The 17329-nt window shown below is 42.2% G+C and overlaps 5 protein-coding genes across 10 annotated transcripts; 2 read left to right on the plus strand and 3 right to left on the minus strand.

Moving 5' to 3' along the window:
* The first annotated feature begins 143 nt into the window (after positions 1–143).
* Positions 144–4470, plus strand: Emre (Essential MCU regulator). Of its 3 annotated transcripts, XM_076811363.1 has the most exons (3): positions 144–429; positions 542–899; positions 4019–4470. In XM_076811363.1, the coding sequence occupies exon 2, from the start codon at positions 583–585 to the stop codon at positions 862–864; it is 282 nt and encodes a 93-aa protein (XP_076667478.1). In that variant the 5' UTR covers positions 144–429; positions 542–582; the 3' UTR covers positions 865–899; positions 4019–4470. The 3 variants fall into 3 exon arrangements, with proteins under 3 accessions (XP_076667478.1, XP_076667477.1, XP_076667476.1); XM_076811362.1 differs by lacking the exon at positions 4019–4470 and having other exon boundaries at positions 145–433; positions 542–2459; XM_076811361.1 differs by lacking the exon at positions 4019–4470 and having other exon boundaries at positions 146–429; positions 542–2459.
* Positions 1325–7836, minus strand: Flii (FLII actin remodeling protein). Of its 3 annotated transcripts, none has more exons than XM_076811360.1 (22): positions 7028–7836; positions 6845–6955; positions 6435–6673; positions 6196–6357; positions 5875–6095; positions 5592–5808; positions 5261–5502; positions 5098–5177; positions 4921–4991; positions 4562–4808; positions 4279–4464; positions 3891–4202; positions 3653–3825; positions 3447–3573; positions 3230–3352; positions 2902–3122; positions 2640–2750; positions 2296–2547; positions 2062–2188; positions 1791–1973; positions 1567–1680; positions 1325–1480 (listed from the first exon to the last, which is right to left on the minus strand). In XM_076811360.1, exons 1-22 carry the CDS (start codon positions 7088–7090, stop codon positions 1346–1348), a joined length of 3717 nt encoding a protein of 1238 aa, XP_076667475.1. In that variant the 5' UTR covers positions 7091–7836; the 3' UTR covers positions 1325–1345. The 3 variants fall into 3 exon arrangements, with proteins under 3 accessions (XP_076667475.1, XP_076667473.1, XP_076667474.1); XM_076811358.1 differs by having other exon boundaries at positions 5098–5186; XM_076811359.1 differs by having other exon boundaries at positions 2640–2761; positions 2919–3122; positions 5098–5186; positions 7028–7835.
* Positions 7837–8953: 1117 nt separating this feature from the next.
* On the plus strand, positions 8954–10262 carry Mge (translocase of outer mitochondrial membrane 22 homolog mge). The gene is made up of 3 exons (XM_076811357.1): positions 8954–9265; positions 9458–9563; positions 9624–10262. The coding sequence occupies exons 1-3, from the start codon at positions 9158–9160 to the stop codon at positions 9827–9829; spliced, it is 420 nt and encodes a 139-aa protein (XP_076667472.1). The 5' UTR covers positions 8954–9157; the 3' UTR covers positions 9830–10262.
* LOC143368535 (nonsense-mediated mRNA decay factor SMG9) lies at positions 10031–13055 on the minus strand. Its single transcript, XM_076811352.1, is given in 8 exon segments — positions 10031–10992; positions 11079–11187; positions 11257–11377; positions 11464–11608; positions 11684–12048; positions 12050–12249; positions 12316–12365; positions 12455–13055. Coding segments are annotated over 8 exon segments (1224 nt in total). The 5' UTR covers positions 12610–13055; the 3' UTR covers positions 10031–10913.
* A 1023-nt stretch (positions 13056–14078) lies between these two features.
* Positions 14079–15660, minus strand: Chmp1 (charged multivesicular body protein 1). Of its 2 annotated transcripts, XM_076811355.1 has the most exons (5): positions 15544–15660; positions 15367–15463; positions 14746–15066; positions 14472–14616; positions 14079–14372 (listed from the first exon to the last, which is right to left on the minus strand). In XM_076811355.1, the coding sequence occupies exons 2-5, from the start codon at positions 15386–15388 to the stop codon at positions 14261–14263; spliced, it is 600 nt and encodes a 199-aa protein (XP_076667470.1). In that variant the 5' UTR covers positions 15389–15463; positions 15544–15660; the 3' UTR covers positions 14079–14260. The 2 variants fall into 2 exon arrangements, with proteins under 2 accessions (XP_076667470.1, XP_076667468.1); XM_076811353.1 differs by having other exon boundaries at positions 15367–15645.
* Positions 15661–17329: the final 1669 nt, after the last annotated feature.

Consider the following 17329-nt stretch of genomic DNA (forward strand, 5'->3'; position numbering starts at 1 on the left):
CCGAGTAGTAAAGCTAGTAAACAATACGCGGGAAAAGATCATCCGACGATTCCACACACGTGACGTGACGTGTAACGCTCGATATCAATCGCGGCCATTGCAGGAAGCACGTCCTCAAATTTCATATACCTATCGTACGGTACCATTCGTACCTATCCATATATAAGTACTTCCACTTATTTTCTCGCTTTCTCGCATGTCGAATGCGCGCGCGCGCGCCTCGGATCGAAGCGAGCCGAAACTTTGACGAAAAAGAAGCAATTGTGTGGCCGTGTTTGATTGTTATGTATTACTAAAAGTCGGGGCATGAGATGAGCAGAATCCACTGCGATTAAACCCACCTTATGTCTGTTCGTTACAAGGAATTCCTAAACTGAAAGTGACAGTGCCAGTCGATCAAAGGTTTACCCAATTGCGTACATTTAGTCGGTATGTATGTACATATACTTACTCGTGGTGCTGTTATCGTATTAATATGTACTCGTGAAAGAGTTCTGTCGCATAAGCAGTAAAACGCATATTTATGTTTTTCGGACCGCAGCTGGCTTTTCGTCGCATCAGTGAGCATTTTCAAAACAAACAATGACATTGCAACGTACATCCCTTATATTTCGAACCGCTGCTGCGGGTAAGTTACGGAGAACCGATGGTGGAGAACAGAAGCTGCATTTACGACCCAGGACAACGACACCTTCGGGCGCCATTCTTCCCGAACCAAAAAGAACGCGTTTCGGTTTCCTGGGAGTTATCTGCAGTGTCGTGGCCGGTCTAGTTATAGGAGCTACTCTCAGCAAAATGATGGCCAATTTTCTGGAGGAGAAAGAACTATTCATCCCTTCGGATGATGACGACGACGACGACTAGATACGGTCTTGATGCATTTCCGTCCGTCGCGCGAGGTAGTTGGCTCTTAAAAATCGTTCACTCACGTTCCGTTCACTTTGGATCGTCGAGAGCTTTAACAAAATGTCGCTCGCAAGTTCAATATCGCAAAAGAAACGTGAAGAATCTTTACGAAATTAACGCTCGAAATAATTGAGCATTACAAAAAGTTGGGCCGCGCTGCTTTAGGGGAGAGTGCTTTTCTCAAGTGGAGGAAAAGGAAACAAGGAAACAATGATTAAACAGAAAGGAATATAATAATTATCATGTCGTTGGATCAAAGACTGGCTGCAAACATTCTTGGCGACATTACACCACAGTTTGTCTCTGTAAAACTGCTTGTATGTTTCTCCTGCCTATAGATGGTACAGAAACGACGCCCAACGTTACGATTACATCATTTGGCAAATCGCGTCTAATAATTTTAAGCCATCGAGGCCAATTTTTATTGAAACATACTTCTTTATTGGGGTGGTCTTTTATGCGAGCTCCAACCGTGAAAACATTTAGTGAATCTACGAGATTCTTTCCCTTTCGCGGTCAAGTACAATTTGCGCGGTCTGTCCGGTTGCTTCACTCGCAGATGTTGAATGTACACCTAAAAGCGAACGTATCTTGTGTTACGCAGACAGCTCTCGCTCGAGTTGTTGTATTACTTGATCGATACAGTATTATTCAATTTACCTGAGCAGATTTATACGCCAATTTAATCTCTACCTCGGAGCACCGGCTTCCCAACCACAAAAATACTTGTTCGCCATTATCCAGTATCATGATGTCGTCATCCGCTAAATCATCCTACGAATCGCGTTAAGAGAAAACATGAGATATATATAAATATATTAAGATTGCGGCCAGCCAGCCTTCTTATATACGTGTAAGCTAATAAATTGAACATCGGGATGTACTTGACAGAAATCGGTGCACTTTTCACTGATTGTAAAGTATCCTTTCTCATTGGAGCACCTAAACAGTCTGGTATAATTCATGTATTCTGCATCGGTATCGTACGGTTTCTTTCCACCAAGGGCCACCCAGAAGAAATTATCCGGTTCTTCGCCTTCGTTCAACACTTGCAGACTTATCCATGGCTGTTGACCGTGTTATACTTGATAATTACTACGAATACGAGCGCGAATCAGAGAGATACGCGTCAACGAGAAGAGCGATACGACATACGTTATTGAACATTTCTTCGGCGATCTCTTCGATTAAACGAGCTTCTTCGGTGTCCGCTTTAGAGCCAATCCAGGCATACACTATCCCCGTTTCATCGTCGTTATTAAACGGTACGTTCAGGATGTAACTGCGAAATGACGATTGTTTAACGTTATACACGATACATATACTACTTGGACAAGTAAGATGATCCGCATAGATAATATACGCGAAAGAGATCTCGAACGATCTTACCAAAAAGAAGAATTCAGTAGGGTCGAATCAGCTGGTATTTGTATCAGCCTAGTACACAACGCGCTTCCGTTACTCCTCACGTGATAAAATTCCACCCTGTTACTACCAGAAAGTTTAGGCTGTTTACGCTTACCATGGTGAATAATAAATTTTCTTTTAAAGTATGCCAAAAACTTTAGATTCTCTTGTTGCTGATGAGTTCTAACCACTTCCAAGTTCTCTCCGAACAACGACTTGAATTTCTTCTGCAAACTACAAGGAGAGACAAAGAAAACATGTGGTGTCGAAATCAACGTGGCCGGATGAGACGAGATAATCAATCGTCGTCGTAGACGTTCTCGTACCTGAAGGTAAACGTTAACCATCCCATGTTTCCCGCGTCTCTGCCTTGCCAGAAATATACCGTACACTGGTAATCCTCTTCGAATTGTTCGTCACCGTCCTCGTTCTCCGCTGTATCCAGCGGCTAGAAAACAGTAATAACAATAATAATGATAATAATAATGAAGAAAGAAGAAAACATGGAAATGATACGCACACCCGACGGTAACACGAGATATCGTGGGGCGTTGTCGTGATTTCGAATTTATCCGATTCAACGAAAAGAATATCGATTTACGTACCATCCAGTAACGGCAAAGAAAAACGTAACAATCACCGCTATAGAAGTGCCCTAACTCCTCCTCCGGCAAACGCACAAATTTCCTTCCTTCCAATACCAATGCTTCCATTCCCTCCAAGTCATCGTTCCATTCGGACATGAGTTGTTGAGCCTCGGCGAACGACATGGATGGTTGTCTAGGCATAAACAACGCCGCTAGATCCGCCTGTTGTTAAAGGAAAAATTATTCCGCGAGTGAAGGGCAAGTTCCTTTACGCGCTACATACATATTATACGACGCATGCTCATACTCGTGTCTCTTTACGCGATTACCTTCGTTTCCTGTTGTTTGGCCCATTTCGTGAGATCAGCCCCAGTTTTAGCAACCGATTCGGCAGTTCTGGTAAAATCTACAGCTATAACCTCGTCCCAGCCGGTAAATTTCGACTTGAAAATCTACGCGGGGGCAGAAAGCAAACCATGATCTTTGCGCTTCAGCGCGCACGTATTATTTATTATATAACACATATACCATTGACAAAAGCGATACCTGTGACTCGGTCCCTTCTTGCAATCTGGTTACGATAGCATACTCCGGTCGTTCTATCATATTAAACAGTTCTTGGGAAAGTTTAACCGCGGCTGCTCGCACCAATCGCGTCGACTTTTTACCGAACCTGCGTGCACAGTGTATCATCACATCACATAGGTTTCGCGAATCAACCAATGGGACACAGTGGGGAGTTTGGTATTTACCACACGTAAACGTCCAAATGGCAATCCAGTATATAAACGTTGCGATTGTTCAAGAGCGTATTCGTTAGCTTCGCATGAGGCACTTCGACTTGTGGTAATTCCAAATAGCCCATACCGAGTTGAACTTGATACAGGCGTGGCGCAAGGGGTACAAAATCCGGATCCACGTGCTCCTAAAATGTGAAACTCGCGTACGGATACGGCGGGTGCGCGGGAATAAAGCGATCGGGACACTTACAGCAATCGGCGACAGTTGCGATACATCCGTCGTGTTCAAGTGCGACAGAAAATCGTCCGACTCGGAATTCATATTCTCCGTTATGATTTCCGCTTTGTTCTTCCTTTCGTTTTTGTTTATCTTTTCAGCCATTAGCCGCGCCTTTGACTTCAACGTGCTCTTTGCCTTTTTGCCGTACCACATGAAGATCGCGTTGCCCGTATCCAGAACAAACACGAAACCCGGATCCAGGGAATCGAACCGGACGGGTACAGGTTCCAAATGGATCGACGCACCCGCGGCATGTACTCTGTACAGTCGTGTTACGGACGGCTGCGACGAGAGATGAAATCGTATCGTTAGCTTAGATGGACTCTACTTGAGCAGTAGAATAAAATTGTCTACCAACCGTATCTTCGACCGTATAAAAGCCGGACGAAGTGCGACCTCCTTCGATGTAAGTTATACCCGATTCGAAAAGCATTAGAAACTCATCCGATTCCTCGCCTTGCTCCTCTCTGATGGTACGACATTGCGCACCAAGATAATTTCGTAGATTTACGGCATGGATCGCGGCGCAAGCTCGTTTATCCAGCTGCAACATAGCGGATGGAAGAAAAAAAGAGTCGCGAGGTGTATTAATCGCAGTTTTCGTTATCATGCCGGGCATGCAGGTGTCGCGAGCCACCTACCGTCGCTTTTTCCCCTATCCAGAAATAGATTGCCCAAATCAACGATCCGGCATCATCGACCTCGGTCTTCAAAACGATATAACAATCGCCTTCGTAAAATTTCCCATGCGCCACTTCCTCTATCTCGTTGGGCAAGAAATTTTCAATCTCCCACACCGACAAACCAGGTACTTGGCCAGCATCTTGGTCGAAAAATTCCGAATAATCCAACGGCGGCTTTTCCAGAGTTTCGTCCCATCGTTTGGGTCTGCGCAGAACAAGAATGAAACCAAGGTTAGTTGATCGTCGTCCAACCAGCAGCAACAACACCGCGTACCTTAAACGAATATTATGCTGGCAAACACAGCAGAGAATCTTACTTCAACGATTCCGCTTTAGATTCTTCGCACTCGCTGTCCTTGTTCTTCTCCTTTGCTATATCCTTCATACCCTAGGTGAGAGAAACAAGAATTTCAATGTGGATTTCCTGCATCTCGTGGTTTTACGTCTGGCGTCGGAAAACAACGCAGCAAGTCGTACACAACCTACTACTATACCTTCAATATCTTGGCTTGATCCTGGTCAGCCTCTTCCTGATCCCGTCTTCTTCTCAGTCTCATTTTGCGAGCTATCGGATCTTTGCTATCTATTAAACACGCGAATGTACGGGGGGAACCGTTTCAAACGAGCGAAACCGAAGCAATAACGTTATGTACTTACTGGCGGTTTGAGTCGGTGCTGGTACATTGGCGCCAGCCAGTCGTAACTGATGTTGCAAAGAAAAATCGATATTGTAGAATTCGATACCGGACCCTTTCTGTACCTCCGTAGGCTTCGGTGGCATCACCAAATTTGGATTATCCCTCAAGTCCAATTGTTCTAAATCGGTAAGAAGATGAATGGCATCCGGTACCGTGATCAATCGGTTGGACGACAAGATCAATTTCTTCAACGATCCGCATCTAGAGAGAAGAGAACACACGCGCGCGAGCGCACACACAGTCTTTCGTCGTATAGATTCCGTCGCGGATGAAAAAGGAGATGAAAATACCTGCACAAACCTTCCGGTATCATCTCCAGATGATTGTTAGCCGCGGAAAATACTTGCAACGACGACAGCTTGCCAATTCCCGAAGGAATACCCTCGAAATCCAACTGATTGTCGTTCAAGTATAACCTTCTCAGGGTGGTGATTTTGCACAGGGAGGCAGGTATCGAGGTCAATTTATTACGACATATATTGAATGTTTCCAGTTTAGTCCAAAGTTCTGCAACGATACGTTCGCACGATCGTAAAAGAGAGAAGAAGAAGAAAGTAACAAACCAAAACCTACCGATAGCCGTTGAGAGTTCGGTAATCCGATTGTCGCTTAAATTTAAGCGACGCAAATTCAACAGGGAATAGAGCGCGTCCGGTACTCGAGGTAACTCATTTTGCGACAAGTCAAGCTCCTGTAAATTCGTCAAAGTCTCTAAACTTGAGGGAATATTGTTTAACGTCCGTTGCGTGTCGCGCATTTGTAGAGTCGTTAAATTCATCAACGACGGCAGTTGCCTATAGAAGGGAAAAAGAGTTGATGGAGAGGTTTTAATGGTTTGTATCGTTGGTCGACCGAATCGACGACGATATTCGATACAACTACTACTCCACCTACCTCAACTGAAAATGTCCCAGTGGGTTGTGATTCAAATTCAAGGTTTGCAAATTGGCCAAGCGACGAGTTTGCGGTGGCAGTGTCTCCAATTTATTGTTACCAAGATCCAAGAACAGCAAATCGGTCAAATGAATAAACAGTGCGTTGGGAATCGCGTCGATGCTGAAAAGAGAGATAACGGACACGTTGACTCGTGAATCACGAGTTTCGCTAGCTCGACGTTAACGCGCGATACCCACTAATTGTGGCTTAAATTCAGATTCAACAGAGAACGAGCTCGTTCCAGTCCTTCCGGTACTTCCTTCAAGTTATTACGGCTCAAATCCAAAGTGGTTAATTCTTCCAAGTGAAACAGTTCCGCCGGAATACCACTCGATTTGATATTATTACGTCTGATGTTTAACGTTCTTAAACAGCCGAGTTCCGTTAATTCTCCGTATAAGCGTTCCAGTTTATTTTTAACCAACGAAAGATGTTCCTGTTTCAAAAACGAAAAGACTCCGCTTTCATTATGTACTTCATATGTAAAAGCTTGTCAAACCGAGCTTGGATCACGTACTACGTACGCATCCTTTTGCCGGGAACTTGTACAAGCGCTAAGAGACGAGATAAAAAACAGAAATAATAGTCAAACTCGAAAAGATTTTACCAGCTTCAATAGCTTGCCCATTTCCTCTGGGATCTCTGTAAGGTTGGTCTTATCCAACTTGAGCCACTGTATCCCAGTCATGAGGCGAACGGATTCTGGAAATTTACCACCCTGCAAAGAAGAAAGTAGTAAACAGTCGCTTCGTAAGATTCTAACAGACGTATTCCAAAACATGATACTCACTCCGAAATCATTGCTGGTAAAGTCTACCCCACGTACGAATGGTAACACTCCTGTATTTGCCATATTGCTGACGATTCAAGTAGATCTGTATTATATACTTGATCGACGCTCATACAACCACCCCCGCGACGCGTACAAGTATGTTAATATCTATAAACGTACTTGGCACGCAAAATTGCCACAGAAATGATCCCCTTCGTTCCGAGAGTGTGTGTTTTTTCATTCGATGCGGCTGCGATCGGATCGGATCGAAAAACAAACAACCGCGGTGCCCAAACAGCTTCCTCGCCACGTTGCTCACGCGTCTCTGTTGGTTGTCATCCGTAGCTGGATTTTTAATACACTATCCCATTAAGAATAAAAAAGGGTTCAGCCCATAGACAGTCGTATTAAGAGACGCGACAACGTTCTTCGTACGTATAACCCTCGGTGGTATGCATTCACATAAGAGTACTTGACGCAACGTTCGACGTCATTCACTCCACTTGATGGTAGGAATTAGGAACGCATATTATATTCGCCAGAAATAAGAAATATCGCGTGAATCTGTTCTGGAAGTGATCGAGCTTAAAAGGAAACCAACTACGGTGACGACTGAGTGGTGACCAGTGAATCACTGGCAGTGATGACGATTCACACAGCATACAGCACGCTGCACGACGCGAGCCGGCCACGAGCGAGATAGATCGAGCAGACCTCGAATTGCCTCGAATGTAGAGTACATTCACACCCATACACACACAAAAGTTTACTCAACACGAAATAAATTATGAATCGGTCTTGTTCGCGTAAATTTGTAAGCTCTTGCAGCTGTTGCGTGACCACACGAAGATAGCAACAAACTACAGAGCGGTTCAACGCTCCACGGGCACCAACCCGCGTTCGCATCTTAAAATCCCCGCTAAAATGCGCAACACAGCTCATCAGATCACTCACGTCACTTGGTTGGAAAGAATCCTTTTTAAAAATCTCTTCGCCCTACTATAGCGAATTCGGTAACTCGCGCTGACTCTGCACTGGATAAAAAAATGACTTGGATTGGTTGTGTTGCGTGGCCTTAGGGGAAATAGTAGCCTTCTGGTGGGGAAATCAGGCGCGGGACAACGTCCGTGGAACGCTAAGGCGTTCTGCTCCCTGGACGCGAATTCTTAGATATAAAATAATAATGTAAAGAAACTATTTGAACACAAACAATTAATAAGTTTAATGAACTCAATGAATTTAAACAATACAAATAAGAATTTCGCTAGGTTTATAATTTCACGTCCGTTCACTATCGCTCTCGGGGTTCAAGTGACCTTTCAAACGCAAACGCTTTTACATCTTTTGTTCTTTACAAGATGTCCTTAAAATCTAAGAGCCAATAATATATTTACTAACTAAATACTCATTGGTGAATCTATTTCCATCACAGTTATTGATTTTTAGAATCAAGCGTTTAACAACATTGCTCTGGAATTACATCTAGGAGAAGGGATCAAAGTGCAGTTCATTTATTCAAACACCCGTTTCCAAGCGGGTATTGATTAATTTATAATCTTGAAGTTTTCTCATTAAAGAATCTCTAACTATTTTCAAACCCCTCGGGCTTGTGCGAACTTCGCTTTGTTTCCCTTTCCTATTACACTCGTATGATCCGTTTTGAACTTCGCGCTTCTAAAGTTTGTGTTGAACGCCGCTAGAGCGAGAATCGCAACTCGCAACAGTTGATTCCACAGCCGGTGATTGATTCATGTATTAATCCAAGTCATTTTCTGGCCCTCAGTGCAGACTGCAGAGTCAGTGCGAGATAGCGAATTCGTTATTATAGTACAACACACTTGGTAACGATTTAAATAACGACCAAATTATTTCACGAGTCCCATGCATATGTATGTATAATTATCTAGGAACTTTTATCGTGTGTACGAGAGAAGGAATTAGGAAACTCGTGTGGCGAGATTGAGTCGCGTTGTACATTAACATAAGTACATGCATACTCGCTTTTCACCGGCGTGAATCGCCATATATTTACTCGGATATACGGGGTCGGTCGACAAAGATAATCTTGGAAATCTCATTTGCAGAAATAAAGTAGCCGAGCACCGTTTACGAATCCATTCATTCCTCGAACATCAATTGTTTTCCTACATGGCTTCGATCAAAGAATTGGATCAACTGGATAGCGGCATGGGTAGTAGCGACGCACGTTCTCCGGAGGTGAAATCGCTTCTGCCCGATGATGAGGGCGACGAAGAGGTACGGCACACATGTATTTCGTCTTGACTCTCGCAAGTCGTCGCAACTTTTTTTCTTACGCGAGAATTCTCGCATCTTGGATACTCAGTCATGGTATTCGGGGTTCACTCATCAGTTTATATCTCTCTTTTATAATTCGTGTCTCTCGCTTTCGATTACCATTAATGCAACTACCATTCTCTATACGTTTAGGACGAAAGCCTAACAGAAAGATTGATGGGCCTTACGGAAATGTTCCCAGAAGAAGTACGCAATTTTGGGTACAATGTTGGAACTTGTTTGTATAGTTGTATGAAAGGTATGTATCCTTTTCACCGATATTTAACTAAGTAAGTATAAACGTTTTCCCTTTCGACAGGATTGTACGTATTCTCGTGCTCTGCGGCTTGGTTATTCTTCAGTTCGTCGGCTATATTGTTTGCGCCTATATTGTTCGAAATAGAGCGAGCGCAAATGGAGGAAGTGCAACGTACCCAGCAGAAGCAAGTTCTCTTAGGGCCCAACACAGCTATGTCAAACGTCAACGCTTCGACTCTTCCAATGGCTCCCCCAGTTCAACGATAATAGCGATATTAACGTTTCATTCGAATTGCCACGAATCTACCGTTCCGTTCACCGTTTGTATTTATTAGTATAACGATTACACGACACGCGCGTATAGGCTACCGTCGTATCTTTTTCATTTGGGAAGAAATGGAATGTAAAATTTGAGCAAACCAAACGATCGGTCTACGAGGGATAGCGATGCTATTCGTTTTCTTTCTCCTCGTTGATTACAACTCTCCAAAGGGTACTGGAACTTTTTACCAAAGCGAGCATATATAGACAAACGAAAAAAGGGGATTCAGAATGTTACAAACAATATCAACAGTGTGCCTCTGATTCGTTACGAAATCAACGTAAATTTCCAACACCCTAAGTACCGCCATGTTACCTGTCCTGTAACGTATCATCCGTTATTATAATACGCAAGGTCAAATAAATGCATAGCGAAGCACTGGTTTTTAGTTAGAATCTCCCTGGTTGTACACACACCACGACGACCAAGAATCTCCCTTCGGGTCACGTCTACTCGCGATCGAGTAGAATTCTTTCATGTCTAATCGAGCAATAATGATTGCGATGTAACAGTTTGTAAGCATACAGGAAAGGTAATCACTTTTTTTTACTCATTTCTCTCGCAAGAGCTGGGAAACAAGATAAACGAAGGAGGAATCAATGGTACGCTACGCCGCACGTAATCTGTAGCGTACCATTGGTTTCTTCTTTACCACGCTCCGTCCGAGGGACCCGCTTCAGGTCTCAACTCTCGAAAATCAGACTATAGTGAGACCGCAGCCGCCGATCGTGGCTAGGAAACTCGACCTTAAAGGCGGGATCTCCTAGCTGCCGGTCGCATCCCGCCTTTACACGATAAGACACGGCGGTTCGGTATTCGAACCAGAGTGAGATCTTTCGAAAAACAATCATCGCATTCTTACAAAGATGACTATTTATTGCAATCGCCTTCATTAGCACTTGTCACGAAAACAGAAACAGTTTGGATCAATTTTTTATAATAGAAATAATACTGCTACTGCTGCTGCTATCTTTGTCCTCCGGTACGTTTTCATGTATATTCATATAGAAATTCTTAAGGAGTCGGCGCTTACGGCATTAATCTTCCATATTCGGAAGAAAGATGACTTTTCTTAATCGCCTCCATCACTCTCGAAACGTAGTGATACCTAAATGTCGTACAACGATAAAACTCGATGAATCTATTTCGATGGAAAATGAAAGAGAAGGAAAGCGATTTCGCCCGCATAGTTACCAATTTTTTTCCGTTAAAGTACTGGGCGTCATTGGATTCCTATTCACACCGTGTATTTTTGTTTTCAGTTTTTCTATCAGCTTTTTCTCGTTTTGACGCATAGTAGGTTCTATGAAAAAAGAAGAAATACGAGAGTTTAATAACACGGAATAATTAAACGACCGTTGTCGCGCCGTACCTTCGCTTACGATTCGTGGTACAAAGAATAAATTCAATCCCGCTTCGGTCGAATAATCGCTCATATCCAAGCCACTGTGAGTTTGTAGTCTAGAGCTGGAAAATACTCTCGTGTAAAATTCCTGCAAATCCATAAGTAAAATTCCATTCTATATTTTTTCTTTCTTCGAATGTCGAAGAATTTTTTACTGGAAAGTGAATTAATTACCTTGATCTTCTCGACAGCGTTCGGAGTGAAATCTTGTAACTCGGCTTTATTATGTAGAAACACAATATGCGGATAGTACTCGACGTAGTCTTGATCCATGTTACTCGTCGAAGATGGTTTTAACATTTCCGCAGTTTGCAGAAATCTGAAACTCGGAAAGCATTCGTTACGCTTGCCGATTAAAAAACGGTTACGTGTACGACGCGTACTCATCAACTACCTAACCAAATTCGGATCGACGAACCAGTCTTGCACGAAAATAACGACGTGACACACCGAGAACAGAAACGCCGCGAACTGTAAAGATTGCAACTCCAAATTAGTTTCCATACTCGCAAAATCTGCCGCAGGCTTCTTCTGGTCGTAACAAGTAGAATAGTCTATCGTCGAGCCAGAAAGTATAGGCTGAGTATCCAAGTATATCACTCGATTTTTCGTTACGAAAAAGTCGATACCAGATGTGCAATTCGAACCGTTTTCGTGATGCGACATATCTTGAGCCGGAAATATATCATCGGACCTGGGTGGGGAGAAACGAAAGGGGTTGCGTTTAAAAGGAACTAGAACGAGTGTACACACTTTAGGAAAATACTAACGCATAGCCAGAAGTCAAAAGAGACATTATAGTAGATTTTCCGACACCTTGAGGACCCAGGCAACCTACGATCAGGAAATCTTGCTGATCGTACAAAAATTCCAGGGGGTTTTCCCCAAGCTGCATGTTGTCGTCCATAAATTTGACGCAGCTCGTCATTTCAATGCACGTTGGCAGCGCAATACGAGTCGCTGAAAAAGTACAGTTTGTATCACCATGAATTACTACGAATGTGCACAACGTCCTAGACTACTTACAGTCTTGATGGATCTTGGATGGAACATTGATCGACGAGTCCACCTCTTTCCTACAATAGAGATTAAAAAATAAAAGAAAAAGAAGAAAGGAAATTAAACGTCAAGCTGTACAAAGAGTAGCAAGTCAAACACTGCTTACTTGGTACCGCCATGATTATTCCGCTGACTTGGTGAAACAGCTCTGCTTTCACCTTCTCTGGTTTTCAATATGAACGTAGGTCGATCTATAATTTTGATCGTGCCCCTACCATCGCTATCCCTTGCTTCGGAATCTTTCGACGTAATCGACATCATCTTTTGCGTATTCGTGGCAATCACTCTCTCATCTCGTTGCAAAGAAGCTGAGGTTAGGAACGTATGGAACGTCCAAAAATGATAAAATACACCTTTTCTTTTCAATCATATGTCCAGCAACACAATCCAAAATTTGAACGACAGTCGAACGTTATATAGCTACCTACTTGGTTCTAAACCCGACGCATCGGTCCAGTCATCTGCGTCAGATCCGTTTATTTGGAAAGAATTCAATAGTTGAATTTTGAATCGATATTACTATTTAATAAATAACAATTCGATACAAAACTGCGTGCAAACTGTAATTAAACTTTCTTGAACGCTTCCTTGTCAACGAATTATTGATTTATTATAATAAAAGTTTATAGAGTAACGCTGCTCGACAATCTTCTACAATCATTGACAATAATGACAGTTACGCTATCAAGCGAACGTAGCTACGGAAATGTATACAATCGATATGTGAATTAGGAGCGAGGTTTAAAAGCAGACGATGCGTGTAATCAAGGGTAGTATTGCGTGGGAAAGATCTAGGGCAGAGTCTCAATTAGTAGACCCCGAAACGAATCGCGAGTTTCTTCTAAGTCGCGTAATCTTTCGAGAAGGCCTTGTCCTTTGTTAGTCTGTAGGAATGTCAAAGCGTGTGATGTCGCGAGACCTTGCGCGCGGATGCATCGAGTAAATGACCAGACAAAACCGTTGAATTGTCGAGTAAATTACCGATAATTTCAATCGAAACAACTGGTCAGTTGAAGACGATAGAAGGGATGCTTCCAATTGAAGAATTTCAGGCCAAAGAGTGCAAAGAACACCAGAGAAAAGAAATCGAAAAATTGAATCGAGAAGTATCCCACCTCTTCTTCAGAAGATAGCGCTTAATTACATAAAAATATAACGATTAACTAGGTAATCCTTATACAAATTTATTCTTGTAAAACAAACATAAACGTGATACATAAACTGTATATATTATTGTATATTTAAGGCGTGATATACATAGGTATAATACAAATACATATACATTTGCTACAAATTACTCTTAATACAATAATAGTTTTACAATAGTTTCTATATTGCGGTAATTAGTTGCAGTTATTAATAGAGCATAAGGAGAAATTCTTTTTAAATTTACTGAATACCAGGCTGTTGCTAAAAAAAAAGAACACTACTCGTGACGCAATCAATCTTTCAGTGAATTGACTAATACCATGGAAGGCATTCAGGAACATTGTTTTTTATACTTTATAATTTCAACATGCTCTAATTGCAACTTTCTAACGAAGACGTCGTTTCATTTATAGCAAATGCTGCTCGGTAATTGATTTAGTTTAATATAAATTTTTATAGTTTATCGTGCTAGGTTTATAGCTTTCTTGCAAAAATAACTGTTGATACTATTTGTAATGCAATCTTAATAATATTTATTTTATTACGCAAAGGTCTGAAGCTTATTAAAATAATAAAAATACTCAGGATATATTAAAAGTTTATTTCACTTACGAAAACGATGCAAGCGAATCCTCGCAGAACGTTTGAACACGTTCATTACTGATATACCTGTTGCAGTAAACGTTGCAATAAAATATATATATATATATATATATATATATATTTATGTGTGTGTTATAAGCATTTTTTTATCCCTGTATTACTATTCGCGAAGCCTTGCTAATCGCTGTGTAAGCTCATCCTGTTCCTGACTAACGGTGGAGGTACCTATACTACTTATTTGTCCAGCTGGCAATTCCATATTCAATTCCAAGCTGTAAAAAATTGTATACAGTAGAGTTTGTTATTAATGTCGTTGTACAATACCAACTAACATCAGTAAATTGTTAAAATGCTCAAAGAATAGTGCTTACCCAGCTTCGTCTGCGACTTGTTGTAATAATGAATCGACATCATTTTGTGGGACGTTGGTAGTTGTGGTTTGGGACATCGCGTTCTCCATGTATGAACTCTGGACATCCAGATCTTCGAACTGGCTTTCAAACTTATCCATTAGACCTGAGATTAAGTTTCAAGTTATTATCATCAACACACTTATGGTACTATATATTCCTCCATTTTAATTCCACTTTCCCTTTTAAGATCATAACACAGCGTGACCGAACATATTCGCGGCTTCTCCTTTACCTGATATTTTCTCTAAATTCATCGATTTCATCGCAGCGTCCATTGCTTTAACCACTCCGGCCATCGACTGCGTGACTTTGCGCGTGGTCAAAGCAGTCTGGACTCTACTAGCTACCGCGTCCACCCTCGCGCTCATACGCAAATAATTCAGCGCCTGATTTTTCTGGCGGATCGCATTTTCCGCGTGAATGCGAGCGCCCTCCATGTTGCCTTTTTGGATGGCCTTCTTTACTTTAGCCTTCTCCACCTTCTCTTCTTTCTCGCATTTCTTGGAGTTCCTCTCCAGTTCTTTCACCGCGAACTTGAGGTTAAATAAATTCTCTGTTTACTAATTTAGGAAATCGTACTGAAAGATTGCATAGAGATAGTGAGACATTTATATGAGACGTTTAGAGACCTTGGGGGAGGCAAAGCTCTAACCTCGCAAGGGGTCTAACCTTATTCGAAGATGAAGGCAGTTAATGTTTTTTTGGAATGATGCAAAGGAAAGATCACGGTGATACTGTAAAATATATCTAGCTAATGCTTCGATGAAACAGCCAGCTGTTTCTTCGAGAACGAGAAATTAGCATTCGAATCGCTCTTAGAAATATACTCTGCTGTATTGGTAGAAAAGGATACTTTCCATCTGAGAGACGGACATGGCTGATTGTTCGGCCCCCGTTGTGACAAACTTGAGAAAAGGATGGACGTCTTGAACGGTAAAAATGTCGAGTCCCTTTTTAGGAAAGAAGTTGATGAGTATTTGAGTTACGATTCGGTGGGGTCGATTGTCATTCAACCATTCGTTCAACAGACATGACAATCGGTGACATCAACAGGCACTGCTACACTAACGACGATTTTGATGATCAATTTCACAGACTTCACGCAAGGCTGGATTAGTCAGTGTTATTACTGTTAATCAGGGAGTCGGATTAGTCAGTGTTATTACTGTTATACTGTATACAGGAGCGGTGGTAATGTGCAGTGAACGGCGGAAAATACAGGAATGATCAAACTATTTCGCGGAGGGGGAATAACCAATCAACGCCAAGGTGGGAAACGAACGGCGCCACCGTCGAGTCAAACCAAGCTAGTCAAGGGAAATGAGGCTGCAGTTCGTTTCCCACCTTGGCGTTGATTGGTTATTCCCGCTCCGCGAAATAGTTTGATCATTTCTGTATTTTCCGCCGTTCACTGCTCCTCCGCTTCTTTTTAGGGGCCGGAGAGGTAGGGGGAGAAGTAGTGGGAGGAGTAGGGGGATAGGCATTTATATGCGCTGATACGTCCCGTAACAGCATTAGCCGGTATTTCCGGGTGTAACTCGGTTCAAACGATTGTGGCCGATCGAGATTCGATTGCATTCGAGCTTACCAGGGTTGGCTTTTTTACATCGCTAACATTCTACAGTATTTCATGAACATGGTGAGGGCACTGCCAAGCCACAGGTTCCCGTCTAGAACACTTCTAATTCATGTTGAAACACCACTGTGGCACCATCTGCCCCCTCGCATGGGCAGGGTGACAGATATAGCGTGAAGTAAACGGATGATGTTTAATATGAGACACGTTCGCCACGGCCTATCAGCGTCATCGGGAAATATGTTGTCGACGCTGGTTGGCCGCGGCGTCACTCGCTCAGTTCGTCTCTCCAATCGTGGCGTCGCACGAACCATTATTACCGCTTCCGTAGGTGTGTCCCCTTCCATCGCTGCGGCAGGACTGCGATGAATTATGGCGGTAATATTCAAGAATATAAGGTCCTTTACGTCCCTGTTTCTAATAAAATGAATTGAAATATATGTAAGATTGGTGGCATGTAACAGAAAATACAAAATAATAATGAAAACATTATGTATTTATGCACTAATAATGGTAAATTGAAGGAATATATTTTGTTATTATGTACCTACTATACGTGTAAGGTGATAAAACCTATTTCTGTATTTAGTATATACAAAATATACATAAAGTATACAGAAATTATGTTACAAAATATATACATCAAATATAAAACTTAAAGTGCCAATTGTGTCATTTGGCTTGGCTTAGCACTGGCTCGGTACACCCGCACGTCACATTCGCTTCACGTTGCCGCCACTTGGCTGGTTTCGCGCTGGCGTCAGTTCACGCACACATTACCACCGCTCCTGTATACCCTACCCATCAGCGTAGCTGGAGCCCGCCGCTCCCTGCTATTATTACTAATCTTCGAGCTGACATAAATGACAAGTAAGTCTCTGTAGATAGAAAGATTGGGAATACTTTTCGGTCCACGAACTGCCATACCGACTGAAAAAGTCTCGAACCATGTTATTTATAGATGCGGGGATCAATTGCATCCCTTGAAATATATCTGGATAGAATATTTTAGAAATATTAACTAATATTTGTAAACTTTGAAATATTAGTTTAAATAGGGATGGATTTCTTGAGGTGTCAAAACCTCGTAGCCCAAAAAAGTTTCGAAAACTCGAAACTCCCGGAATCCGGATAAAAAAAGTATAAAATCAAATTTGGTCGACTTGAGTCCTTAAAGCAAGATATTCCACTTACAAAAGAGAATCAGCAGTTCAAGTTTCGAGAGTTTCGAAGCCTTACA

Source organism: Andrena cerasifolii, chromosome 4 (genome assembly GCF_050908995.1).
Source record: "Andrena cerasifolii isolate SP2316 chromosome 4, iyAndCera1_principal, whole genome shotgun sequence".
Lineage (NCBI taxonomy): Eukaryota > Metazoa > Arthropoda > Insecta > Hymenoptera > Andrenidae > Andrena > Andrena cerasifolii.

Coding starts and splice junctions, on each gene's coding strand:
- Emre (XM_076811363.1), top strand. CDS start 583: ATGACATTGCAACGTACATCCCTTATATTTCGAACCGCTGCTGCGGGT.
- Flii (XM_076811358.1), bottom strand. CDS start 7,090: ATGGCAAATACAGGAGTGTTACCATTCGTACGTGGGGTAGACTTTACC. Junction 4,203..4,278: donor TTTATACGGTCGAAGATACG/GTTGGTAGACAA, acceptor CTCTCGTCGCAG/CCGTCCGTAACACGACTGTA. Junction 1,974..2,061: donor CCGAAGAAATGTTCAATAAC/GTATGTCGTATC, acceptor CACGGTCAACAG/CCATGGATAAGTCTGCAAGT.
- Mge (XM_076811357.1), top strand. CDS start 9,158: ATGGCTTCGATCAAAGAATTGGATCAACTGGATAGCGGCATGGGTAGT. Junction 9,266..9,457: donor ATGATGAGGGCGACGAAGAG/GTACGGCACACA, acceptor CTATACGTTTAG/GACGAAAGCCTAACAGAAAG. Junction 9,564..9,623: donor TTTGTATAGTTGTATGAAAG/GTATGTATCCTT, acceptor CCCTTTCGACAG/GATTGTACGTATTCTCGTGC.
- Chmp1 (XM_076811355.1), bottom strand. CDS start 15,388: ATGTCCGTCTCTCAGATGGAAA. Junction 15,067..15,366: donor GTCCGTCTCTCAGATGGAAA/GTATCCTTTTCT, acceptor ATTAGTAAACAG/AGAATTTATTTAACCTCAAG. Junction 14,373..14,471: donor CAAGTCGCAGACGAAGCTGG/GTAAGCACTATT, acceptor AATTTTTTACAG/CTTGGAATTGAATATGGAAT.